Below are 27,793 nucleotides of genomic sequence, written 5' to 3' on the forward strand. Positions count from 1 at the left end.
ATCTGACCTATACAATAAAAAAAATAATAAAAAAATTAAAAAAATGAATGAGTTTATTAATGATCATCAGATTGAGGATTTTTGTCCAATTAGCTCAGTGTTGATATCTTAAAACAAAATAGAACATTTAAATTCAATAATGTACGTTTTAAAAAAGGGGGGTGAGGAAAAATTACTTAATAATATTAATATTCTCTGTTTTAGATTTTATCTTTATTCCCCTAATTTCTTCAATTGCTAAGGGAGCCCAGTGTAAAATCGCCTTGCTAGAAGAAACAGTAATGGTTTCTTTCTTTCTTTCTCCACGATGGCGATTATTATCACAATTAGTATGGAAACAGAATGGAACAGACTGGAACTGTATTGTCCAAGTCTCTCCGTCTCACCCCGACTCGAGCGATGGCATGAGGACACACGATCAGATTCAGAATTTCAGAACCCTTCATCCATCCCAAACGGGGCCATTCATTCTTCTTGCCTGTGTATCCCAGCCATGTCAATACATCATAAAATAAACAGATACACAACTAACGACAGCAATCGGAGCATCAGCGCCGTAAACAAGCGACACTGTCAGAACCTGATGTATTATTATCATTAATAATGATGATTATTATTGTTGTAATAGGTAGTTGAAGTGTAGACCCACAGTGTGTTTTGGCTCCGGTGTGATGCAGCCCCCCCTCCCTCGCCCCGCCCCCTCGCCCCGCCCCCTCCCCTCGCTGCCTCCATCGACTCCATCGTCGATCGACTCCCTCGCACTTGCTCCCAAACTCGCTGCGCTCTCCGACCGCCGCAACTTTTGCAGAGCGACTCGCCGCCGCTCGCAGCTCCCCAGTCGCCCGCCCGCTCGCCCCGCGGACATGTCGCCCAGCAGCTGAAGTGGAGACCTGCATGTCACCGTGGCTCATCGGCCGAGCCTGCAGGAGAAACGCGGTGGTGGGGACTCGAGCCGCGCGGCTGCTGCCTCTCCTCCTCCTCCTCCTCCTCCTCCTCTGTCCCTCTCTCCTCCGCGTCGCGACCCGCACGTCCGCGCCGCCGCTGCCGCCGCCGCCGCCGCTGGTGGTGGAGGAGGAAGAAGAAGAAGAAGAAGAAGGAGAAGGAGAAGGAGAAGAAGAGGAGGACACCCCGCTGTTGGATGATATGAATTATGAGCATCTTCTTCCTCACTCATGAACCGGGCCGGTAGCGCAGGAGACCGCGGCGACTCTCTCTCATCACTGTTCCAAGATGGCAGATTTTTATTGAGTTTTGAACACACAGCTCGCGTTCTCCTCTGCCATGTATAACAGAAACCCTTGCACCGATGGCCCCTGTATACGAAGGTAAGATGTCCTGGCGTTTGTTGGTGGGTTTTTCCTCCTCCTCCTCCTCCTCCTCCTCCTCCTCTCTCCTCCTCCACTGGTACTGTACCAATCGAATCGGTACGGAGGACAAGAGATGCGTCGCAACCCCTCTCTCTCCTCTTTGTGCCCCTTACAAAACAACAACAATAATAATAATAATAATAGGATATTCTCTGAAATCGACCCCCCACGCGTGTGTGCTGTTTGTGCTTTTTTTCTTTTCTTCTTCTTCTTCTTCTTCTTCTTCTTCTTTTGTGTGTGTGTGTGTGTACAGTTGAACATGCTCAGCGGGACCGTGGTGCCAGTCGGAGCTGCGTCCCTTCACATAGCTGATGAGACTGTAAAAAAAAACAAAAAGAACGAGCCCAGTGATCTTCACGTGCACACACACACACACACACACACACACACACCTGTAAATGTTGTGGTTTTCACGTTTCTTCCTGCAGCCTCTTGCATGAGGGAGAGAGAGAGAGAGAGGGAGAGAGAGAGAGAGAGAGAGAGAGAGAGAATGAAAGAAGGTCGGGGACCGATCGGTCGAGTCTCGCCTCTACAAATATTCACCTGATTATTTCCTAGCAGAATAAAAACCAAACAACCGGCTTGACTTCACGTGTTCCCCTCGCCTCGGTCGGTTGCATCTGATTCCTTATAATATGTTGTTGTTGTTTTTTGTCATTCTTCCCCGAGAACGAGAGAGAGAGAGAGAGAGAGAGAGAGAGAGAGAGAGAGAGAGCACACACATTACATTCGCTGCAGCAGCAGCAGCATTGTGACTGTGTGACTAATCCAATTGAGAGGAACCTCTTCCCCGCATGCTTCTCCCAGTTGTGTCGCTGTCATACAGCCTTATTGTTGTATTTAATGAGAGCAATTCACTCACACACGTGTGTTTGCTTTTTGCATTGTCCCTGCAAGGTTTTTTTTTTTTTACAATTATGGGACAATGCAATGCAAACCCCATATTCTGATCCGTGCACGGCCGAGGTCTGCATGTGCAAAAGATCCATTTGCAACTACCTGGAGGTTAACTAGTGTGATTTGACAGGGGAAGGGGGGGGGATTGCATGCAATTTTACCGTATAATTGTATTTATATTATTTTTCCATTGAGCTGCAGGCTAGTTATGTATCATTCAGAAGTATAGGCTGCACTGTACCCGTGGAGATGCTCCCTCTGACATACAAGAGAACCTGTGACAATGTGTCAAAGTTCACAACGCTCACCCTCAGATGGGAAAAGCGTCTACACATGCAAACTTGAAAAGGCAGCCACAAAGTAAATGCTGACCTTCCATGCTTCCAATATTTATGTTTGAAGCAGCACCTCATGTTTAAATATTTTCATTTTCTGCTCCATAGTCCCTCTGCTGGCATGAAAGGGAACAGCCCCCCCCACCCCACACCCCTTTCTGCTCCCTCTTCAAGAAATGACCACTTTAACACGGAGCTACTGAAAAGTTAATGCTGTGGAAATGTACCAAGAGCAAAAAGTTTGTCCCAATTGGAATCTCAAGGTCATCCTATAGAATTCACAGTGTCACAAAGTACAAGAAGGTGGCGACAAGCTCTTCAGGTGCGCTCATGGGGTTTTGGTTTTTTTCCACGAGTGGGGTGTTTAAAAAAGAGAAGTTGAAATGAGACTCCATATGCAAAAGGGGTAATTAGTGTAAATTACATTCCCTGGCTTTTTCCCCTTCGCCACGGAGAGAAAGAGGAGGAGGAGGAGGAAGGGAAGAGAAAGAGAAAGAGGCTGCAGGGGAAATGAATTACCTTGCCTGTCCTCCTCACTGTTGGAGGAGGCGGCCCGTTATGTAGAGCAGCAGTCGTGGACATGACCAAACGTCTCCGATGGAACAAGTAGGTTCTGAAGGGAGAGGTGTGTGTGTGTGTGTGTGTGTGTGTGTGTGTGTGTGTGAAGGGGCGGGGGGGGGGGCTTTGTGTAGAATGAAACCAGCTATTATGGTGATTACTCACGCCTGGCTACGGGCAAAGTAATAACTTCCATCTATATGATTATCTTCGTCCTTCGATAGTTAGAAGCCCGAGTTTGTTGGGGAGACGCACGTCTGATTGTGCTTGTGTCATTTTCCTTTTAGTTCTTTTTTTTTTTCTTTTCTTTCTTTCTTCTTCTTCTTCGTGGTGTTTGCCTTTGGTCCTTCTTGGCCCAGACTGACGAGGGCCATCAGGCGAGGCCTCGCTGGCAGGCAGGGGCAGCAGTCTGATCGCCCTGGGAGCCTGTTCTCATAACCCGGGCCTGCCACCTTGATGGATGCCTGATGAACGAAGCAGGGTCCAGCAGCCCCCCCCCCCCCCCCCCCCCCCCCCCCCCCCCGACCCCCCACCCCACCCCCCCCAGCTGTGGAAAAAGCTAATATTCAGACTCTGTCAAACCCTGCCTCGCGCTCCAGGATGCATATGGGTGTTGTGTTTGTAGCGTGCTCGTGCTCGTGCATGCATGTGTCCCTACTTACCAGTGTGTGTGCGCCTGAGAGAGAGAGAGAGGAACGAGGCAGCTGCAGAAATGGGCAGGAAGGGAATTTCATTTGCAGATGCCTCTCACAGGTCAACCAGTGCTATTCCGGAGAGGATTCATTCACTCCCGCCTGGAAAAATAGACAGAATGTGACTCAGAAGACGACGACGATGATGATGACGACGACGGCAGCGGTGGTGGTGACAGGCGCTGTGGCATCACGGGGACATGAATGTTTATCCATCCACACATTAACCCCGTAGTGTTTCAGGTACGGGGAAAGCACCCTGTCCTCGTCCAGGGGACGTTTCTCCTCCGAGGGCCCGGGGAAAAGACAGACGGGGAGGGCGAGACTTTTCTCAGAAACGGCCCTGCGCTCTCCGCGTCTTACCGCTACCCCCTCCTCCCCTCGCGCTTGATTGATATCTTCCTCACAGGCCGGCGACCCAGGCTTCAGAGTCCAAGGTTGCGGCCCTCTTAAACTTTGATTGGAATTGCAGGAAGAACCCCTGGGGGCCATGGCAGGGGCCCACACCCCGTGGCAGAGCCAGGGGGAAACTGAGAGAGGGGTCTCTCTCTCTCTCTCTCTCGCCGACTGTTATGACATGCAGGGTGTTTGGCTCCTCGCCGCTCCACAGTGGTGAAGGGGAGAGGGCCCGGGGAGGGGAGGGTAGCAACACAGTTGGTGAGCGAGGAGGTGGCAGCTAAATGGCTCACAGGAAGAAGAAAAAACAAGGCATCTCTCCGCAAATCCTGGTCGTTGTTACCAGTGTGAATGTTTATTTCCAGTTCTTCTCTTTCACTCGGCGTCGGCTCTGATCTGTTTGTTGACTCGAGCGCATTCGCCCCCTGACATGTCGGGGGTCGGGCGGGCGGGGGGGGGGCTGTTTGCTCAGAGAAGGTAATGAAAATGGATAAGCTGTCTTTACAAGTATCGCTTGTGCATTATTCAAAGCTTCCTATCTGGCAAAAGGAACGTTGAAATCCGGTGTTGGGGAATTCCCTCGCGCTATTGATTTGTTGAAGCGTTTCAGTCGAAGAAAGCCGCGGCTTTGGAGGGAGATGGGATGTGAGCTGTGTGTGCATAGGTGCAGCTCTCCGCGGAAGACGGGAATACGTGAGCTCCTGTGATGTGCTGAAATAGTTCACAGGTGTGATCTGAGGGTTTTGGAAGCCGAGGAGGGAGGGGAGGGAGGGGAGCGTCAGCCTGAACTGAAATGACAGGTCAGCAGAGGGCCGGTCTTGACACGGGAGGCCCGGCCCTGAATACAAGCAGAATGCTTTTAGCCTCATTTCCAACAGGCTCAAAATTTTCCTCCGGAGCCAAAACTGCCTCCAGTGTGCGGTAGCACGTCGTTCTTCTGGCTCTTTTCTTTTCTTTTTTTTCTTTTTTTTTTTGCTGGGAGGAAATTCAATTGAGAAGCGAGGGTTCTTTGGCGGATCTAATTTTCTCCCGTTTGCGCTGCTCGTGCCATATGTTTCGGACCTCACCCGGAAAACAACACTGTAATCCAGGCTCCGGGGTCCTCGAAGCGGGGAGGCCACATCAGTTGCTGACATTAGTTGTTTCTTCAGTTAAGGAGGGGGGAAGGGGGGGGGGAGGGGGGGAGGGCCCCGGGGTGAAGCCTCTCAAACCCTGTCGACTGCTTACACGAGGCAATTTCCGTGTTGGTTGTCATGCATGTGTGAAGGCCCTTTTATATTTCAGTGTTGTTTCACACTGGGTACGGTGTCAGCTTGAGTGGAACAGCTGCCTCTGGCTCCGACCAGCAGTGCAACAACTCCTCCGGGCTCCGTCAGGGAGGGCGATAGGCGAGGTTCGGTCGGGCGCATTTGGAACCTGAAGCATTTTTCTCATGAGGTGGCGTAAAACATAGACACCTATGGTTGCTGGGATCAACGCTCCCAAACACTTTCAATGAGGATTTTGATACGTCATTTCTTTTTCTGGATTTGTTGCATTTGCACAAAAGTTAGGGGGCTGCGTTTTGGCCTCTCACTGGGGTGGCATATTTAAAAAAAAGAAAAAAGTGCACCTCACATTTGAGCATGAGGAACAGAAAATAGATACATGTCTCATGGTGTTTTTCCAGATATGAAAATTGGCTCTGGAAATTTCCAAGGAGTTTGCTGTTCACATTGGAAGAACGCAGCAGGAGATTGTCAGACGTGTTCACTCGCTCCCCCGTGAATCTCCCAGAGATTTTCATGGCGTATTTTTCACATGGGCTGACTTTGACATTTCCCGGGAGTTTTGCTAGGGGAAATTGTCCGGGGCAACATTTGCGGGCCTTTTTGCGTTCTCACATACGGCCCCTCCCGGAAAAGTTCAGGAAAAACGTCTGAATGTGAATGTTGGAGAGCAGCCTCAGATTCAAACCGACCTCCTCTTGCTAAAGTTGATGTAGAAACCTCTCTGCGGCGAAGGATGACGGTGAACGCCGCGAATCTCTGAACCTCGCGTCACATCCGCCGCTTTGATCTGCTGCGAGAGCAGTGGCTTCAAACAAAAAGGTTTTCACATTCAGCTACAGAGTTAAAAGGGCCCCTTTTGTTACCTTGGGCCTGTTGAGCAATAATTACTGCGGGATTCCTACGGAGCGTAAAGGGCATTTTTATATGCTGAGGGCATCAAATCATGTTGTTGTTGTTTCGTTAAGATATGTGAATAATATTGCACAGTGCCGCGTGTGAGCACAATCTGCATTTTGCACACACACGCCACATATATTCCTTGCCCACTTTGCAATCTAATCATCCGCCAGTGACCCCCACCGCCCCCCGCCTCCGCGTGCGTCCCTGCCCCACCCCCACCTCTATCTCTTATCTGTCCTTCCATCCTGCTCTGTTTGTTGATAAGCCGAGAGGCCATTGGCCAGCACACATGGTGCCCATGTGACACTTCGGCAACAGCCTGATGGCCAGATTGGACGCCCCCGCGTGTGTGTGTGTGTGTGTGTGTGTGTGTGTGTGTGTGTGTGTGTGTGTGTGTGTGTGTGTGTGTGTGTGTGTGTGTGTGTGTGTGTGTGTGTGTGTGTGTGTGTGTGTGTGTGTGTAATTGGAGGATGCTTCGAGAAGAGGTCTGGCTACTGTATGTTTTTTGTTGTACCCTAATCATGACCTCCCCCCCTCCGCCCCAAACGCTCTCAGCCCCCCCCCCCCCCCCCCCCCCCCCCCCCCCGGCTTGTCTTATCACTAAACCCCCCCCAGAACCAAACCACCACCGCCCTGTTTTTGGGCGCACATTGTCCCAGGTCTTAATCCCATTGTTTGTTTGACAAATGTCCCCACCGCCGTCCTCTCTGGAAGAGGGCTGGCCGTAATTATCACTGCCGCTCAACTTTACAGTTTACAGACAGATACTAAAATGAGCAGAGCAGGGCCGAATTGCACCGTACGATCAGAGCACTGATGTCGAGGTTTTTTGGGGTCTGCGCAGACACGGCTATTGGCCTGGACCGCGTGGGGCCGGGCCAGACGACGTGGACTCGGCGCCGGGGCCAGCCCCATCACCGCTCCTGGCTCGGGCCCCTCTCGGCCATGGGAGGGTGAAGCGGAGCGATGGGCGGCCAATGGCAGGCCCCTCCACAGATGGCCGCAGGTACAGCGCCGCGCTTGGCCGATAACCAAGGACTTGAGAGCTCAGAAGAGCGCTCAGGCCCATTTCTGTCCGGAGCCAGGAGGCAAAAAGGCGCCGGGAGAGAGAGAGAGAGAGAGAGAGAGAGAGAGAAAGGAGGCAGCGACAGACGAGGACTGGCTCAGTCTATAGAGTCAACAGGCACGGAAGTGAGCAGCTTTCGCTTCTTTCCTTTTACCGCCACCATTGTTTTTTTTTCTCCTTCTCTCTCCCTCATGCAGTCTTCACATTTTTCTTAATCTTTCGTCATTTCCCTTTATTCTATTACCTCGAAAGCAGCGGCGGTGACACATCCTTTTGCGGCTCGCCAGAAACGGACATAAAATGGGACGGTCAGTGTTGCAGAGAGTCGCCCCCTTCCCTCGCAATGGGGGTTCTTAGCCCTTTTTTTTTTTTTTTGCTTTCCCCTTTTTAAAGAAAAAAAGTTCCTCAGATCAGGGACTCTCTCGGGAATACTGCGCTCCCTGTGAAAAATCCGTTTCGGCAAACCGAGAGAAGTTACACAGGAAGAAAGGGAGCGGGAGGTGGAAGTGACGGAGCGTGACGATTGAAGTGGATAGACGTGACGGGGATCTCTCGGAGGTCCAGCGAATAAAGAGTCGTTGAATGAACCTATAATCGCCTCTGTGGCTATTTGGCATTCATATATGTAGAGATTAGAAATTACATGAATGTTACTACTGGAAAGATCTCAGAGAAAAGGGAACTTTGCAGATGCAACACTGCTGCATAAACATGAAGGGAAGCACGAGTGAACGACTATGGTCGTTTGATGGCACTGGGAGCCTTTAATCGGAAAGACTGTTCATTTGTAGGATCTTGAGAAAGGTCTGAAGTAGTTTAATATTCCCAGTGTTTAATTCTGAAAGTGCTTTTTCCCGTTGCCTTATTTTAGTAGGTTTATACAGTAGAGGTTTGTCACATGGAGTAACATTTATTGCTGGAAATGTTCCTCCTATAACTCAATGCAGTCACTGTATGTACTTCGGGACAGAACACTGGGAGAGTAATAGCGCTACCTGTTTATATATCCGGGCCCCCCGGAAAACAGGCCGTGCACCACCTTCTTTAGATCCAGATCCTCACTTCAAAGCCTCAGGCACATCATGGCCAGCCAGCAGCCCCTCTCTCTCCGGCAGCCTTTTGAACTGACCCCTCCATTCAGCCCGAGAGACGGCGAGGGAGCGGGAGAATGGCAGGGAGACGGGGAAATGACAGAGATTGAAAAAAAAGCAATGCAGGAATGGGAGGGAGGGAGGGAGGCAGTGAAGCCGGGGTGGAGGGATGAATACCTTCTTACGGGCCTCAGGGGCACTGCCAGAGGTCAGGGGGGTGCTTGTGTATGTGTGCGTGTGTGTTTTGGCGGTTACTTTTGCGCGGGGTGGGGGGGGGTTACTGGTTTAAGAGGGATTTCGTAGGTGGTGTTGTTGGGGGTCGGAGCTCTCGCCCCTCGCCTCCTTCAACCTGTTTCCCCCTCGTACACCTGGGATCAGTGCTGTTCGGCGAGGCGCCCCGCCTCCTCCTCCGCTCCCCCTGACGGAGCCCAGCAGCTGCAATCACACACACGGAAAACACGCTGCCACCCCCTCCATCACTTTCGGAGAAGCTGGCCCAGAGAAAAAAAGGCCCCAAAAAGGTTGACCTTAAGCCACGACGGGGACCTGTTCTCCGTCGCTCGCAGCTCTAGAGCGGTCCGCACTCTTTTTGTACCTCATTATTCGAGACAGAAAACAGAGTGTGAGTTCTGCACTCATGACTATTAAAGGGAAAGACGTTTGGGCATGAACATGGTAAGTAAGTGGCTTTCACTTCAGAAGCATGGACCTCATTCGAATCCCATTTTAAAGCCGGGACACAACAATACCTCACTTTATCAGACCACTCGCATTTCAGTCTTTATTTTCAGACACGAATGAGGTCCAGAACTTCTTCGGGGGGGCCGTATGTCCTGGAACTTTTCCTGCCAGACCCCCTCGTGAAGGAAATTCCGTAAACACGTGAGCCCATGTGAGAGTACAGTCGAAAAGTGGCTGCTGTCCCCCAGGCTCCGCCCCCTTTGCCGGAACGTCCGGGAAATTTTCCCCGCAGTTGTGAACGCGCCTGAATCGGACAGAGTCCCCTGCTGCTTTCTGAAGTTCATGCCTGAAAACAGTTGAGGATAAATAAGTATTCACCGACCTCGCTGCTCATATGTTTTCCACCCGTGAAAAGTCTCAGCTGCTGCTGAACTGGGAGTTTGAAAAACATCACATCACCATTACAACAGAACCAAAAATTCTTATATCTCCTTTCATATATTTCACTCCAAAAAAAGGTTGCTTTAATATGTGTGATTGTAAAACCTTAGGTGTTTACCTTTCATGCAAACCAGTTCAAATGACCTCTTCCCGTGCGGCGCCACTCAGCATGTGTGGGTGTTAAAGTGATGGTAGCGACTGAGCGTTCGTGACTCTTGAGGAGGCTGTAAATAAAATGAGCCAAAGCCACGATTTTCACGCCGAACAAGACGCAGGCGGCTGAGTTGGCTGTAGCCATATTTACTACCTCGGCTCTTGTGGCCCGAAGGACCCAACAGGCGTGTTTATGACACACCGTCAGTTGGATTAAGTAAACGCGATGTACAGTGGGCCTTTCTGAATTTGAATGTGAGCACGTGTGTGTGTGTGTGTGTGTGTGTGTGTGTGTGTGTGTGTGTGTGTGTGTGTGTGTGTGTGTGTGTGTGTGTGTGTGTGTGTGTGTGTGTGTGTGTGTGTGTGTGTGTGTGTGTGTGTGTGTGCGCGTGATAATCTTTGAAAAGCTGTTTGAATATGCAGCATGCTGGCGGGCCTCCCTCACTTTGTCAAGGAGAGGACAGACCGAATTAGAGAAGCTATGAAAGGAGAGAGGGGTTAAAAAGACGAAGATTAGGAGGATAAAAACAATTTGTAAAAACACTTGTGGATGAGTCACCTGCAGGAATAAGGCCAGGAGTGCAGGTTGAGGCATTTTCAGAGGGAAGAGAGAAGAAAAAAAGGGCATCTGTAGTTTAAATCATTCTGATCTATGGCCCTAATAGGCCCCGGAGCAGCAGCCAGACACACCCCCTGAAATATCACACACACTCTGGTCTAGCGAGGAGGCATGTTGTGCACCATCCCTGGCTTATATTTGATAGTGTAAAGCATATGGAGGCATGTTCACTGGCCCCCCCCCGGCACGTGTGGGGACACGAAGGGCTCTGAGTCGGAGACGGAGACAACTCGTCCGTCGCCCGTAGAGAGTGTGGGGCGTCGCGCGCCGGCTTCGTGGCTTATCAATATCCAACACACACTGACATGGCTCGTGTGTCACAACGTGCCAGTGAGAGAGCACCCTGTGTCACCCTAAAGTTCAAGTTGACAACTTGACACGCAACAAGAAATTCTTTGCAGCATGAATACAGCTGTGTTTCAGAAATGCAGGAAGTGAAGGGGCCGGCAGGTGTGTGTGTGTGTGTGTGTGTGTGTGTGTGTGTGTGTGTGATAGGTCCCTGGTGCATGGGCAGGTTGGACTGGTTCCTCTGTTGTCAGGGTTCGTGGCTGGGTTTTAATGGGTGGTGCTTTGGATCAATCTGTCTGGGTGGGTGTGTGTGTGTGTGTGTGTGTGTGTGTGTGTGTGTGTGTGTGTGTGTGTGTGTGTGTGTGTGTGTGTGTGTGTGTGTCCGTTTTGGGCTGGTGGCTTCATGCGTGCTGTTACTACATAGCTGAGATGTTAGAGCTCACAAAGTTACACCCACATTAACACACACACACACACACACACACACACACACACACACACACAGTCTCAGAAATGTATACACGCATGTCTGTGGTTGTACTTCCCACATTCAGTGTCTGTGTGTGTGTGTGTGTGTGTGTGTGTGTGTTGTTGTGTGCAGCTTTGATCAAGGTGAGCGTGTCAAGCAGCGGGAGGCGTAACTCCAACTGTATCTGTCGGATATTATTATTAATATTATTATTATTATTATTATTATTATTATTATTATTTGCATTATATGCAGCAGCGGTCCGCTGAGTTCAAGGACACACCTAAAACCAATGCTGTGCAGTCTGTCCCCCGGGACGGGGCAGGGTGTCGGGGTGGGGCGATGAGCTCGTCTCCTCAGAACACTGACCCACCGTATAGCAACTGACATCTTCTCCCTGTAACTGTCCCACACCGCTCCAGTCTCTTATTCTTACTTTGCACAATTAAAATCAATAGTTTACCAAGTGAAAATATTCCAAATATGTAATAATGAGACAAGACTATCAACTCTTTTCACACTTGTGATACTCATAATAGTGGCACTGACAACGACTCTGACTATGTTGCTACTTTTTAAACTTCGTCTTAAAACTACCTTTTAACTGTATGTGTGTTTGTGTGTATGTATATGCCTACCTGTAAAGGTTTGTTTATGTATGTACGCATGTTTTTATGCACCCATTTCATTATTTACAGCTACATGAATCTTTTAATGTTGCACGTGTTTTTAATATTGCATGTTTAATTTTCCCCTACAAAAGCTCTTTGTGCATATTTGCTTCGAAAAGTGCTCCATGAATAAATTCATTTTTATTACTGTTAATACAATTCTGAAACCTCACAAAGTGTGTACCTGTAAAAAAACCCCCACCACATTTGAGGTAACACACTTGAGTAACACACAGAATGAAAATCATGGATTTACTTCTGTAAACATTTTTTTTTTTGTAACTCCTTTGATTTGTTTTTTTCCTGTCTGACGGTTATCCTATTTTTTTTTTGTCTGAGAACATAATCATATTTGTTTTGTCCAGGAAGAGGTTGGATCCTTTAGAAATATAATTACGGGCCTCCGTCTCCGAAAGGTTCCCTTACAAACCTCATTCTGCTCTTGGCCTTTTGTTATTTCAACGTGACGCGGAACTAAAGGTTGAGAGGAACCTGCTTCTCCATTGTTGTGCATGAAGACGTGTGTGTGTGTGTGTGTGTGTGTGTGTGTGTGTGTGTGTATCTCTGACTTTTGTCCTTTGTGCAATCCTTCCAAAAACTTTCAGGTTGTGGTACAGCATGTATGTTGCGAGAGCAGCAAACAAGGGCCTCCGTTCACACTCACGCTAAAACCTCATACTTCAGTGTGAAGGAAGTAGGACTTATAGGACTCCACAGAATCCATACACCGCACCGGCCCCCCTCTGCAATCAATCGTCCACTGCACAATGGTTTTCTCCCACCTCGTTCTAATCTGCGCCCTTCCTCCCCCCGTTGCTTTCTGCGTCGGGTCACTCTCTCTCTCTCTCTCTCTCTCTCTCGTATGTTAGTCTCATTATTGTACATTGTGTCCGGCTGTCATTGTTGATCCGCGTGACACAAGAGGAAGTGCGGTGTGCGGTAGGGGCGTTTCACGCTGCGTGTAAATGATAAGCGTTCTGGGGAGCAGCTGCTTATCAGGTGTGCGTGTGCGTGCGTGCGTGCGTGCGTGCTTGGTGCGTGTGCGCTTGTGTGTCCCTGCGTTGTGTTTTGCAACTGTAGTTACGGTAGCGCAGCTTGGTGCATGAAGTGGATGTCAGCGGTGGTGCAGTGGAGCCGGGAGCCAACAGGTGCTACTGGTTTATGGTTAGGCCCGTTTCCAGCTCCCTTCCTCTCATGGTTTTGATGCCACACGTGTGAAAGAGAGAGAGAGAGAGAGAGAGAGAGAGAGAGAAAAAAAGGTTTCTTCTCTTCTTTTTCACATTCAGTGTTTTACTTTTGCTACAGAAAGGGCATGTATTGACAGGCTCTCTCTCTCTCTCTCTCTCTCTCTCTCTGTCCGGCGGGGAGGAAGTTGGGCGCTGTGCTTTGTACACTTGCTACACTCGTGATTTGATTAATAAGAAATCCAGCTCGAGCAGAGCCACTCTGCCACCGCCTCCCTCTCCTCCTCCTCCCCTCAGCCTGCGTCTTGGTTCACTGCCTGGTTAGGCCGGCCTGGCACCATAAACAAGGCACCTCGCGCCGGCCCCGTTTGTTTATGACCTCACTTCCCACGCGAACGGCGGCCTCATCCTTATCTGCTGACGGTTGCCCCGGGGAACCGGGTCCGTCAGCTTTACTTTAGATTGGAAAACGTCGGCGCTGAATCTTCGCACACAAAACCATCAACTGTGCTGGTGCAACCCCCCCCCCCCCCCCCATCAGTCCGATTCAGAGCTGTGTTTCACGTCGGTAGTTGGTGTGCGTCTTTTATACGGCCTCTTTGCATGTGGACATCTGCACGGTGGCTCGTGAGCGCCCGTCCTTGCTCATGTATCTACGCAAGAGCATCGGAGCAAATGCTGACCAAACACATTATCTCATGGTTAACACAGCATGTTATATCTGTGGCTGTTTGTTTTCCAGGAAGGGGGGGGGGGGGAGTGTTGAGGGAGTGTCACATTTACAGCAGGCATGTTGCTGATTTACAGGCCCGAGAAGTTCTGGTGTAGCAGACAGCAGCCTTCATGTTTGCGTTTTCAGGCTGCACCGAGTGCTAGATGGGCGTCTGTCGCCTTTTGTGTGTGTCGGTAAGAGGAGAGGGAGGGAAAGGGCGACTCCAACCTGGTCAAGCACTGGTGGTGAGGATGAGCAGCACAAGGGCTGATGGAGCAGCCACTGTCTCCCCGCGAGCTCATCTGATGCATTATTCTATAAATAAGCCGAGATGAGAGAGCTAAAAAGGCAGACAGGGTGGTCGATAGCGGCCGTGGGTGAGGGAGAATATTCAGTGTCAAGCTCAGCTTCCCCCCCCCCCCCCCCCCCTCCCCCCACAGAGGGGCCGGACAGGAGGCGCGGCTGCTGTGTGTCAACAATATGTTCCAGTTCAGCGGCGTATTCACCGTTGCATGTAACCCCAAAAGTCAAGGTCACTGTCCCCGTGACAGGTTTTTTATCCTCCATTGGTGCTGTTGGCCATTTATATAACATCCCTCCGAAAGAAGGATTCCATGTACAGCGGGGTGACATATCAAAAGAAAACTGATGAGCGAGTTGAGAGGTGCTTAGTGGATGGTTGGATTTGTACAAAATGAATGTGAATGATATGCTGCGGCCTTTGTCCACCCAGCTGTACACCTATGGGAGAGTTTGGACTGACGTGTGTATACAGTATCCCATATGATACATTTAGGATATAAAGGTGTTCAGAAAAAGAGGTGGAGGCAAGGAAAGCAACGCCTCCCCCACCCCACCCCCCCCAACATGCACATGCACACAGCAGTGATGGGTGAGATAATGCTTTGTCTAGACAGTCAGAAGTTATTTCATTAGCCAACTCATTTCAAAGCATCCCCCCCCCCCCCCCACACACACACACACACACACACTGTCCAGTCCTGCAGACGTCCAGTGAGGAGACAGGGTCATCGTAGTGTCTCCATCGGTGTCGTTAGCCATTAGGGCCTCAGTAAGTAATCCAAATATATCCAGGCCAGGGGAACATCGACCAGACAGTCCTGACTGCTGTCTCTGCACAGTCTCCTAGGTGACATGATATATATATATATATATATATATATATATATATATATATATATATATATATATATATATATATATATATATATATATATATATACACACACACACGCATGAGCTGGATTTTTAATGCGTTCTAGCCATCACAGTGCAAAAAGATAATAAAATATATTTATCTCACCCTCGAATTGTTTTTAAATTATGACCTATATAAAGAAGAGATTAGAGCTGCAACAGTTAATCGATTAGTAGTCGCCTACTAGATTAATAGGCAACTATTTTGATAATCGATTAATCGGTCAAAATTCTCTGATTTCAGCTTCTAAAATGTGAATATTTTCTGGTTTCTTTGCTCCTCTCAGACAGTAAACTAAATGTCTTCGGTGTGTGGACGAAACAAAACATCGTCTTGTGGTTTTGGAAACATGATCAACCTTTTTCACCATTTTCTGAACCAAACAACTAATCGTTTAATCGAGAAAACAATCGACAGATTGAGCGATTATGAAAATAATCGTTAACAGCAACCCTAGGGGAGATCTTTGGGAACAAGCGCGGACGAGTAGGGCGACAAGCAAGCCTTTATATCAAAAGGCTATTTGTAATTACGAAAGACCACTTGGCAGGTTTGGCGGTGTCTAAGGGCGTCCTCATCAATACTCCCTGTCATGTTGTCAGCGGAGTATAAATGACGGGGTTTAATAAAGGGGAGCAAACAGAAGCGGGTCACAGGCGAGAATGTGAGGGCCACTCCATGTCCCCCGCTCCGTTCCCCTTCCCTCCCTTTCAGTCCGTCTCTCGCCCTGGCGTCGCATGCAGAGCGGCCCTGATCCCTCCCAAAGAAGGAAGATTAACGAACCCCTGACAGAGACGTAATCTCTCTGAAAACAGTGACTATTACCATTTCAACATGCTGCCTCTAAACACTGGAAAATACCTCTCCGGTATGCTTAATTGCAGTGGTTGAGACACGCGGTGTTCCTTTAGGTATGCTAAATGCAAAAAAGCCTTGGCTACTGAAGGCATTCCAACATTGTGAATGCACAACAATGGGACCTTTGCAGTTTTGCACTTGGCATAGAGTTCAGAAATTCAAATAAACTTCAAGAGGACATTTTCAAGGGAAGGTCCTTTGCACTTTGTTGTTTTCTGACAACTGTATAGAGGGTTTTGTTTGCTCAGATTCTAGATAGTAAACGTGTTTGAACTTCAGTTTTGGCTTGAGGAGTGATTCATGGGTACTGGAGCCACTTTCCCAATGAAGTATAATTGGCCACATTGTTGCCCGTGTATGTTGTCATGAGATAACATTCCAGCCGTTTGACCTCTTACTTGTGGTTCATTTAATTACTTATCTGCGTTCTGCACAGGGTATGAGTCTTGACGCTGTTTGTTCAGCATTTGGGTTTGTGGCAAAACCTGTTTGACAAATCAAGGCTGAAATACTGTATCTGCATATTTTGTCCTTCAACTCATTGTACCACGTAGGCAATGTCAAGTGAACCATTTGACCAAAATGTCAAAAAAGATTGGGGTTGACGTCGGCAGTCTGGCGAGCTTGGCCGATACGTAAGGCTGGAATTTTCCATACGAGGGACAGGCCGGGCCCCGGTGTCCGTCCATCCATCTTTGTGTCCGTCAGACTGCGATAATCCTGTCAGGCTCCCCAGTCGCACATTGTTGACGCTCCCCGTGACGCAACCCATCATTCAAATTATTTTTAGCGTAAAGTCCAGGCACAGGAATCGGTAATCCAAGGAGTGACATCTGGCCTTCGGGGCTTATGTGATTAGCAGAGAGCCTTGCCCCTAATAGCCGAGCCGACGTTCTTCATTACCTTTCCCGACCAGCCATACCTGTGGGACTGGACAGTTAGAGTATAACAACAACAAAAAAAAGATCACATCTGAGTGATTGCTCAGAGGATATTTTGCGCAGATATCATGGCGGGAGGCTTAAACACAACCTACAGGAAGCGTGGATGTGCTATGTTACATCAGCCACTGTGCGGCACCCGCCAGGCTCGCGGTGAGCCTCCTAATGCGCCCTGTATCTCCAATCCTGCAGCATTAGGGCTAAGACCAGATGACCACACAGATAACCACCGGGCCCCGGCAAAGGAGAGAAACTCAAAATTCTCAAAGGGAGCAGGGAGAAGAGGTCAGGAGTGTTCAAAGAAAAGAAAAATCAGAATAAAGCAGAGAATGCTGGAGAGCTGCCAGCCTGCCAGCGTCCTACTGAATTAATCATCATCACCACTTAAAGGGGCTAATAATGACAAAGTGACCGGGCGCGTCCCCCTCCTCCCGGCTTTCTGTCCCGTCGATTTGGAGCCCACAATTATGGAAGTGTTCCCATCTCGGAAGGGGAAAACGGTCCTCTAATTATCTTTGAACAGAGCAAAACTTCCCAGCTTTCACGAAAGGCAGCAATTTTTCCAGCTGCAAAGTTAAAGGGCCCGTCTTGCATGCATGGGTTTTGTTAGTGTTCGTGTGCACGCTGCGACCGTAACATTCTTTGAATCGTGCATCAGTTGATCAAAAAGCGAGGCCTAATTGTGCGTGTGTGTGTGTGTGTGTATGTGTGTGTGTGTGTGTGTGTGTGTGTGGGGGGGGGGGGGGGGGGGGGGGGGGGGGGTGTTAGCATGGCCCATGTGGAAGCTCTTACTTTGTTAACAGTAAACCAATTTTGGGGTTTACAGGAAAATGTTTAAACATAGCGTATCAACAAGTCTCGTGTAATCCGCCTCGTGCTGTAATAATCATTTCTGTGTCACAAACAGGCCTGTTTGTTAAAAGAGAGAGAGAGAGAGAGATAAAGAAAAGGGACTATTTCTGGGGCAGTTGTTTGCTTGGAGAAGCCTTTTGCTTATTCTGAGGCAGCCGGTTCCCAGGAGTTCAGAGCGCGGCCTCGCCGCAGTTTCGCTTTTGTTTTGTTGTGTGTTCGTCGGGATCCGTAGTTGAGAGGGGAGTTCAGTGCCCCTCTCCCCTATTCAGAGTTCCACAGAGCGAAGTTTCTTCCACCACCTTTCCCCCTAAAGGGAGTAATTGTGCACCAATAAATGCAAGAGGTGTTTTGTGCAGCGGGGAAGGAAATTGCAGTCATTCCTTTTGGAGTTTTATTTTTTTGGTGTGCACGATCTTGTGTTGCACCTCGGCCTCTGCGGAGTGTCTCATGAAAGGGTATTCTTTTAGAATTCACTCAGCCTATTTACTTTGCTGCGGATGGGAACGGTGGGGAAAGGGTATTTCCTCTCCATGAGCCATGCATGATGAGCACTGCTCAATCTAAATCTGCTCATCTTTTTGCTTTATGTACATTATATAACAATGTAAAAAAGTTTTTATTTTAAAAACTATATTACATTGTATTTAAAGAAAACAAAACTGAAAACGTTCCCTTTCCCAGCTGCATTAATGACGCGTATCAGATGTTCCATTTCAAAAATAATAAAGTCACAAATGCTGACTGACAAGTTATTTAATGGCTGTTATTTACAGTGATGGAAAAGAGTTCACGAGATTATTAACATGCTGACGCATCAGAATATACGCTGGGTGTTTTAATGACCTGCTCTGACCCAAGCTGTCTTTATTTAAAGCTTCTCGACACCACTCGTGTTTCAGACACTCTCAAATTCCTAACCTCTCACTTTCATCCCCCTCCTGTCTACGCCCCTCCCCACTGTTCCCCTCTTGTCACAGGTATGGCCTCGCAAGTGCAAGTGTTCTCCCCACACACGCTCCAGTCAAGTGCCTTCTTTAGCGTGAAGAAACTGAAGGTGGAGCAGAGCTGCAACTGGGATATGACAGGGTACGGCACGCACAGCAAAGTCTACAGCCACAACAGCAGCAAGAACGTGTCGGCCGCCAGTGGTGCCCTCGGCATCAACAGCTCCCTGCAGGTCGCCAGCTCCACCCTCTACGAGCAGGCGCTCATCTTCCCAGCCAGCGCGGGCCACATCGTGGTCACCTCAGCCAGCAGCACCTCAGGGGCCCTCGGGTCTCTGCTGGGCAGCGGGGGTGGAGGCAGCAGCAGCAACAGCAGTGGTGGTGGAGGCGGCGGCGGCGGCAGTGGCGGCGCGGTTGGTGTTCACAACCTGACACGCCGCAGTACGGTCAGTCTCCTAGATACCTACCAGCGATGCGGGCTTAAACGCAAGAGTGAGGAGCTTGATAACAACAGCAGTGTGCAGATCATTGAGGAGCACGGTCCGCCAATGATCCAGAACGGAGCGGCCAGCGGGGCCACGGTGGCCACGGTGGCCACCGCCACCTCCACAGCCACGTCCAAAAACAGTGGCTCCAACAGCGAGGGGGACTACCAGCTGGTGCAACACGAGGTGCTGTGCTCCATGACCAACACCTACGAGGTCCTGGAATTCTTGGGGCGGGGAACCTTTGGGCAGGTGGTCAAGTGCTGGAAGAGGGGCACCAACGAGATCGTGGCCATCAAGATCCTGAAGAACCACCCGTCGTACGCGCGGCAGGGTCAGATCGAGGTCAGCATCCTGGCGCGCCTGAGCACGGAGAGCGCGGACGACTACAACTTTGTGAGGGCCTACGAGTGCTTCCAGCACAAGAACCACACGTGCCTGGTGTTTGAGATGCTGGAGCAGAACCTGTACGACTTCCTCAAGCAGAACAAGTTCAGCCCGCTGCCGCTCAAATACATCAGGCCCGTGCTCCAGCAGGTGGCCACGGCGCTGATGAAGCTGAAGAGCCTGGGGCTGATCCACGCCGACCTGAAGCCGGAGAACATCATGCTCGTGGACCCGTCTCGACAGCCCTACAGGGTCAAAGTCATTGACTTTGGCTCGGCCAGCCATGTGTCCAAAGCGGTGTGCTCTACTTATCTGCAGTCCAGATACTACAGGTAAGAGCTGCAGCGGTGATTTAATCTGTTTTATGTAACAGCGCAGATGCAAAGGGGGGAATGGTTCCTGTTTGTTCTGTTGGGGTGATCGTTGTCCTCACATGTTGCTTGATTTATTGCTGCCTGTTAATAGGAATGTTTTCATAGTTGAGCTGATTATTTGGTCCAACACACACATTTGCTGCCAACCTTTATGAGCCGCCGCCGGAGTCCTCTCTCTTCACTCCAATTCTGCCCTTCCTGTTTGTGTGTTTACGCCCCCCCATGCAATGTGGGAGAGGGCAGTAAAACTCAAAACGCTTGCTGAATAGCCAGCTGCTTATTGTGTTCAATGTGATGAAACAAGCATGTTTCCCCATTTCTAAGATCATTAGAGAGAAGGCCCGTTTAGTTACTTTAACGACCTGCTGAAGCTCTGGTCGAGTTGCAGACGGGACCGCAGCAAATATTTGAGGCACTGACATTGTGTCATTGAAGGGCTCAGGGGAAGAAAGTGTTTTTTTTGGGGGGGTTTCCTGCTTTCAAAAGATCTCAGAGAAACTCCCTCACTGGAGAGAAGGGCACCAATCATGTGGGGTGGCAGCCTGCCCGCGGGCTTCTATTCACCCTTCTGCTCCCCAGGCCCCCGGACCCCTCAGCCCCCCATCACCATGGCTGGCTCCCATTTCCCCCAGGATAGAGATGAGGGGTCAGCCCGAGTTCTCCTGTAATATGTGCCTGTAATCCACACCAGCGGGCCCTGCATTAGAACCAGATGACTCCCTGGGAAGGCCCTTTCTTTCTTCTTCCAGTGCTTCTCAAACAAGTCTTTTTTTGGGGCACACGGCAAACACACGGTGTGTTTAGGTTTCAGCAGAGGCAACGTTGGGAGAACTGCGCGAGGAATCAAACGGGGTCCACGTCGGTACAGAGAGAGGCTTTATTTGGGGGCTTCGGGCCTGGATCCCGGGGGCCGCGGCCGAAGGAAGAACAGGTGTGTGTGTGTGTGTGTGTGTGTGTGTGTGTGAGGGCCACGGTTCCGTCACATGTAAACACACGGACACACACGCACACTCATTGCCAGGTGCCGGCTCTGCGACTGTGCACGGTGCGGATTCTGTCCAGAGACGTTTTTTGTGGTCCCCATTTGGTGGATTCTGTCGATTGAAGGGTCTGGTTTTGTCGTCTTTACGGTTTCATATCGTTTTTTGACGACATACTGAACTGAAGACCTTTTTGTTTCCCGGATTCAAACTGCTGTATTCACAACGTCATTCATTTTTTTTTATCACATCTGACAGGTGTATTACTTTGTTTGGAGCGTCACTGTTCGTAGAACGCTGTTTTATACACCGCTGCCTAACGGGCTCCAGAACCCCTGTACGGGAATTGGATTGCACACGTCAACGTCGTCAAGTGCTGTTATATCAGTTTAGGTAGCGCATCCCGAGGTAAACACCGCTCGTGGCCTGTTGCTGTTGCTCCTGGGCGGTGGGTCAACAAGCGCAGGCCATAAAATGTCCCTGTTTGTTTTTCTCGGCGAGTGACGAGCGGAGGAGAGCGGAGAGATCATCCCTTCATTTCCTCTTGGCAGCGGAGGAGGGGAAAGAAAGGCTGACATTGACCAGAAAAATGACTGAAACCTAGGCCAGGGACATGGTCACCCTGGTTGGAGGGAATTGGGAGGCTTGTGTGTGTTTGTGTGTGTGTGTGTGTGTGTGTGTGTGTCCCGAGGTTCCCTGTACACTGATGGCATCATGCATGTGTACAGTGTGTTTGCTTTAGCCAAGATTTTTTCGTTGTGAGGGATGAGGCAAGTCTTACGTTTCGATTCAAAAGAATGAGCTCGCGGGACGGGTGCACTGCGGGTGTCTCGACATCACATGCAGTTCGGGCAGCAAACAAACTTAAGCTGTGGGTACGGGGTTCGTGGTGAGTTCAAAAGCGCAGAAGGGAACATCAAACCGTCTTTGATGATTTCAGATGAAAAGATAGAAAGGACACTTGGGTTTTTTTTTTGTTTCGCTGCTGCCGACGGTACCTTTACAGGGCAGGGAGGAGTTATTTGCCAGCTCTAACTGGCTGGTTATTATGTTACTCTATATGTCCTCCACAATAGAAAAAAGAAAGAAAAACACATCCCGTCACCTTCTTGGATTCTTCTTAAGTCAAATATTTATATCTTGTGCACTTAAGATCTTCTCAACAACTGCTGTCTTTGATTGATGAGCTGAAATTACACGAGGCGCAGATACTGATAAGGAGGACTCCTGAGAGCAAGTCCTGGCTCTTCTCCTTTTCTTCTTGTTTTTTTCCCCCTTTCCAAACCCACAACCCCATTATTACCCAAAACTCCGAGTTTCGACTTGGTTCTGCTTCAGCGCCGTGCGACTACAGGCTCGTGTGGCCGAGCTCATCTGTCCCCGTCAAACAGGCCCGTCTGCGGCACTTCTGCACTCGCCGCCCGCCGCTGTTCCTCCACTTCAGCCGTGTCTCCCTGCAATTATCTCAATGTATCATTGCCTCAATCTGTCTGCGAGTCTGCTTACAGCGCGTCTCTGTCCTGTTGCTTAATTACTCCGCGGTGTATACGTCCTGATTACGTCAACTTGGGACCCGTCCGCCGGTCTCACTCCGCTCCGTCCTCCTGCCGCTCGCCCCTCTTGCCTACAGCCCATGACGTAGCAGGTAAGCCGGCTAGTCAAGCTTACCCTGTGCCGGATAAAGGGATTATGGTGTCGTCCCAGCTGGGGCATATTTGTCCCATTGATCCCATCGCGTAAAAAGGCAGTGCGGTGGGCTGCAATGCAGCGAGACCCTATTTTAAGTCCATGTAAAGTTGGCGTGCCGCGGCCGGCAGGAGCTGGTGGTGGAACGGAGGTGTAGCGTGCAGACAGAGGCGTGAGGAGCACGTGCATCTCTCAAGCTGTACGAGCGTCTGCTGGACTAACCGGAGGCCTCCGCATCAACACACAGTTGTCGTAGTCTCCGGAGGACCTGCTTTTGTTCGCTACGTGTGTCTGCGATGCAAGTCTGCGAGTTTGCACATTTGAAACCTAAGCTCATATCACTATTATTCTTGAAGGGTCATGATAATAAGCCCCCCAAAAAATGAAGATTGAAGATTGTTTTTGTGTTCACATTTCACTATCCCAGTTGGGTGCGCGGCGCCCCATGTGCTGTTCGTTCGGTCGGTCCTCCGACACGCTGTTAACGCTTTTCGCGGGGAGTCTCTCCTCGGTGGCGAGTGGTTCCAAAGAAAACTGTTCACGCAGCAGCGAGGCGTTTGGATCGTTCAGAGCAACAGGAATGTGGTTCCTTTTTGCTCTTTTTTTAAAGTCTGCTTTTTCTGTGGGAGGGTTTTTTTTGGATCGACAAAACAAATCGCGCCGGGCTGGAGACAGAAAAACTCCGAGATAAAGGTAGAAGGTAGTACCTTGGTACCAAGAAGATAGATGAGTGACTCACGTTGTGAAACTCTGTCTATGTGTCTGAACGCGCTCATGGACTCCTCATCACATGACACCTCCACATACACCCAGGTACACCCCACTGGAAGTGCTCGTCCGACGGTCTTACTTCCCCAGCACCTTTCCAATGTGTCCGAGCAGTTGTTCAATTTTTTTCCCCCTTAAGCTCACAATCCAACAATCAAGTTAGGCAAGGTTCAATCATCTCTCTTCTCAAGCTCTCTCTCTCTCCTACTTTTTGCATGAAGGAATATGTGTGAAAAATCTGAACAGATTCCAGGCGACACCGTCTGAAAGTGTGCGCCATCATCTCCACACGTACGCAGCTGATCAGCATTCGTCACTCTTCTCTTTTCACCCCACCGTCGCAGAAGCAGCTGTCCGGAACTGCTAACACTTTTTTTTACCACGGTCCCTTCTTTTTTAAGCACACTCCACCCCTTCTGTACACACACACACACACACACACACACATAAAGGCTCCCCAACTGTGGATGTTTCTTGCTCACGGCAGACGAGGCAGAGAACTTCCCACTCGTAATTAAAACGTCTTAATGTGGACGACCCAGAGGCCCCGGAGCCGGGCTGCACACATGTCAGCACCTGCCAGCGCGTACCTGTTATTTGACGCGCGCACATCACAGACGCTCGTGCACCAGCGACGTCGGAGCGCATCGGAGGCTCAATATACCCTGAAGGAATTGGCCTATTAGACGTTGTGGGGTGAAGGGAAAATGAGTCAACGGTATCTGAGAGGGGAGGAATGGGGCTTGTTGATGTCACCAGTAATCTGAAGTGGCCAGTGTGTGTGTGTGTGTGTGTGTGTGTGTGTGTGTGTGTGTGTGTGTGTGTGTTGGTACTATTAGGGCTGTCTGTGTGAAGCTAAAAGCCTGTGGCAGAAGAGATGTTAATGCATCCAGTTGGAAACTTCATAAAAAGAAAAAAAAAAAGGTCATATTATGAGGAACAATTTCTGATTCTACTTTTAGAGCCCGTTTCTTCATATTGGCGTTGGCAGTAAAGATGGGTGCAGCTGATGCTACAGTGGGATCGCTGACACCCCCCCCCCCCCCCCCCCCCCACATGTCGTAGCCTCAATAACTGATGAAATATGTATCTGTCTTCGTCTGGGCTGAGGCAGCGCGGGTGTAAGGCGAGCCCCTGCCCCACCTGTCTATCCTATCTGTCTCCCTATCTGTTGTTAGAGTCGCACACAACCAAGCAGACAGGCCGACAGACGGGGCCGGGCGTTCCAGCACATTTACCCTGCCTCCGTGCGAACACATCAAGGGGTTTGCTTTAATGAATGAGGTTGCCATTAGTCACTGCTCTGCGAAGCGTGTGCGTCAAAGTGTGCATGTGCCAGAGAGGGGGAGAGCAAAAACGGTGGAGGTAAACACCGGGATCGGGTTGCCCCGGAGAGAGGGAAGATGAACTCGGAAGAAAGACACAAAATGGGACCGGCCGTGGCGGCGTTTAGGTAGCGCAGGTGTTGTTGGTGGGGGGATTGGTGGCGAGGAGGGTAGAAGGACAGAGGGGCAGGAGTGTGGATGAGGTCGTTGTTTTTGCATTCCTCATCAGTACCTGGAACCGCTCTCTCTCTCTGTCTCCCTCTTTCCCTCGAGCAGCGGCAGATTATTACTAATGCAGATGAGCTTTCATTAGGTTTGAATAGGCTGCTCCTTTTTTTTTCCTGCTGACTTTCTGTTTGGTTTGTTTACTATACATCTCCATTAAAGCCCGCCTGTGACCACTCAGGGCCCGGGACAGTTCTAATGTGGCTTGACTGCAGATGCTGAAATCATTATTATCGCAACCTGCCATATATATATATATATATATATATATATATATATATATATATATATATAATATATGTATATATAAATATATATATATATATATATATATATATATATATATATATATATATATATATATATATATATATATATATATATATAAATAAATAAAAAAATAAAAGACCCCTAAAATTATAATTACTTGTATTCACTACTGTGCTTTTTTTTTTCTTTTCCCCATGACAGACATACCATCTTGGTATGCACGACAGAATCCTAATAACCTGTTTCTCATTTATAATTTGCCTCTGGGCAGCTCTCCCGCGCGTGCGTCTCCACAGAGGAGCGGAGCAGGAGGCATGTAGCAGCTAGGCTAATTAACCGCCGGCAGTCGCGACTCGGAAAGAAACATATATACAGTCGTCAGCAGCGCAGACTGAGGCTTTTTTTTTTTGTTGGGGGGGGGGGGGCAAATAATGAACAGGAATTGATTGAACTTTTTAAGGGCAAAATGTGAACTTTGCCGTGGAGCTGATGGATGTACATGTGGGTACAGTGTGTGTGTGTGTGTGTGTGTGTGTGTGTCGCCACATCTTTTCATCCCCGCTACTTGTCTTTGTTCTGCCTCACAGTTCAATTTCCATACATTTCCCAGGATATTAAGCTGACGGAAATTAAGCCGCCTTGATAAAATGCAGCGAGCCGCCCACTCGTGCTCACCGAGGCTGCAGTCTCTCTCTCTCTCTCTCTCTCTCTCTCTCTCTCTCTCTCTCTCTCTCTCTCTCTCGCTCTCTCGCTCTGTATTGATTGGCTTATTTGAAACGCGCTCTTTTTTGGTGGGGTTGCGAGCTAATGTCGCCAGCAACAAGTGGGAACTTGTTCCACCGTACAGGTGTTAGTGGAGTTGCTGCATAACCGAAAAAAAAAAATGAAAAAATCATAAAGTGCGAAAGAGGTCATTAAAAATGTCCAGACTCGACTGGAGGGTTACGAGCGCGGACACAATGGATTTTTTTTTCCACCATATCTGGAGTCTGAAAATCATTAACTGCACAGGTGAGATTTTTCTACCGGCGGTGTAGTCACATATTAATTCTCCCGCTCGCCCACACAATTGTCTATTCTCTGTTCTGAATTCAAGCACCGGTGGGTGGGGGTGGGGGGGGGGGGGGGGGGGGGGTCGCAGGGTGATGGCTGCCATCAGCGGCTGACTGGCACAGTGAGGCCTCCTGCTGATCCACCCCCCCCCCCCCCCACCCCCCCCCCCCCCCCCGACCCCAACCCCCTGCCCCTGCGCTCCCCGTATCCCTGCATGCCCGCCTTCCCGCCTCGGGGACCTCCAGAAAAACGGGGGGGGGTGCAGCCCCCGCCGACGCGTGCTCTTTCCTGCCCTCCTTTTCTCTTTTCGCTTCTTTCCCACCTTCCCCTTCAACCCCCTCCTCTCACCTCGCCCATCCACTTACATGAATATTTAAGGGCCAACACCGGGGATGGAAAATATGCAGCAAATACACAGCGGAAGACTTGCCAAAGAGAGGAAGCGTGAGCGAGGGAGAGAATGTTCATTTTGGTGACGCTGAGTATCCTAATTTGAGGCAGGTCATCATGGGAGTGCTGAAGAAATTCAAGAGGGAGTGGGACGGGCAGACAGAGGACTGATCCAAACCATAGCTGTCCAGCTGGGGAGAGAACCGGGGGTAGTCGGCAGGGACCTGTGTGTGTGTGTGTGTGTGTGTGTGTGTGTGTGTGTGTGTGTGTGTGTGTGTGTGTGTGACACAGAGAATGCCTGGTGTGCAGAGGCCCATGCGGGCTGCTTCCATGAAGTTTTCACCAGAACAAAACAGATTCATTTGTTTTCCCGACTGGAGGAATTTGCTAATGTGCATGTAGACGCGGGGGTAAATAGTTTGGCTTATTTGTGGCAGCAGGCAAGTGGGCAGAGCCTCCCCGCCGGCTCGGCCGGCTCGGCCGGGGGCCCCTATATAGAGAAAAAAGGATGCTTTGGTGACCCACCAGCCCTCCTTCATCTCTCCCTCCTTCTCTTTATTTAGCATAACACCGTTGCCTATGTTCGACAGCGCAGTTAAACATAGCTCGTGTTCGCGGTGACAGTTGTCGCTCCATAAAAAAAATGTCGCCGTATTTTTTCATTGCAGATGGCGGAATTAAATGAGGCTGTGTTTCTTATCACAACGGGCTATTTTCAGCGCCGCTCACCGAGTCGTAAAGCAACGCACCGTTTGTGTGGCTCTTGGATCTCAGTCGGTTATTTTTGTTAAAGATATTACACTTCAGTTAAGAAATAAATATAATTTGACTACAATCCAAAGGCATCGCAACCCCAAATTAGTATCACAGGTCGGACTATAACCCTAAACCTCTCATTAAAAAGTGCTTGAATGTAGTAAATGCGAAAATACCTAAATAAAAAGTTTCGTGCAAAGAGCAAAAGCTAAGGTAAAAAGGTGCAGTATAAAAAACATACAGATCAAGTGATGTAATAGTCATATACACAGAGGGCAGATTGACTGTAGCTGGAAAAACAATCAAGAAAAGTCATTTTTTTTATGTCTTTTATGTGAAATAAAAAAGCTGTTTCAAAGAAAAATGTGCTTTGATATATGTGAAGTATACGCGTTCAGAAGGCATAGGAAGTTTTTGTTCGACACTCTAAGCAGTTCGTGGGTCAGCAGAAGGGTAAAGGAAGTTCATCACATGACGTTTATCAGCACA

At 49.4% G+C, this 27,793-nt stretch overlaps 1 protein-coding gene across 7 annotated transcripts in view; it reads left to right on the top strand.

Moving 5' to 3' along the window:
• The first annotated feature begins 762 nt into the window (after window positions 1-762).
• hipk2 (homeodomain interacting protein kinase 2) overlaps window positions 763-27,793 on the top strand; it is a 70,355-nt gene continuing 43,324 nt past the window's right edge. The window contains exons 1-2 of one of the 7 annotated variants that reach the window (XM_047333026.1): window positions 763-1,325; window positions 18,639-19,809. In XM_047333026.1, coding sequence (XP_047188982.1) covers window positions 1,307-1,325; window positions 18,639-19,809 — 1,190 coding nt within the window. In that variant the 5' untranslated portion in view covers window positions 763-1,306. Of the gene's footprint in view, window positions 1,326-3,183; window positions 3,206-7,099; window positions 7,423-18,638; window positions 19,810-27,793 lie in introns of those variants that run through there. The other 6 variants (XM_047333027.1, XM_047333028.1, XM_047333029.1 and 3 more) reach the window with 6 other exon arrangements.

Source organism: Scophthalmus maximus, chromosome 7 (genome assembly GCF_022379125.1).
Source record: "Scophthalmus maximus strain ysfricsl-2021 chromosome 7, ASM2237912v1, whole genome shotgun sequence".
NCBI classification, from domain to species: domain Eukaryota; kingdom Metazoa; phylum Chordata; class Actinopteri; order Pleuronectiformes; family Scophthalmidae; genus Scophthalmus; species Scophthalmus maximus.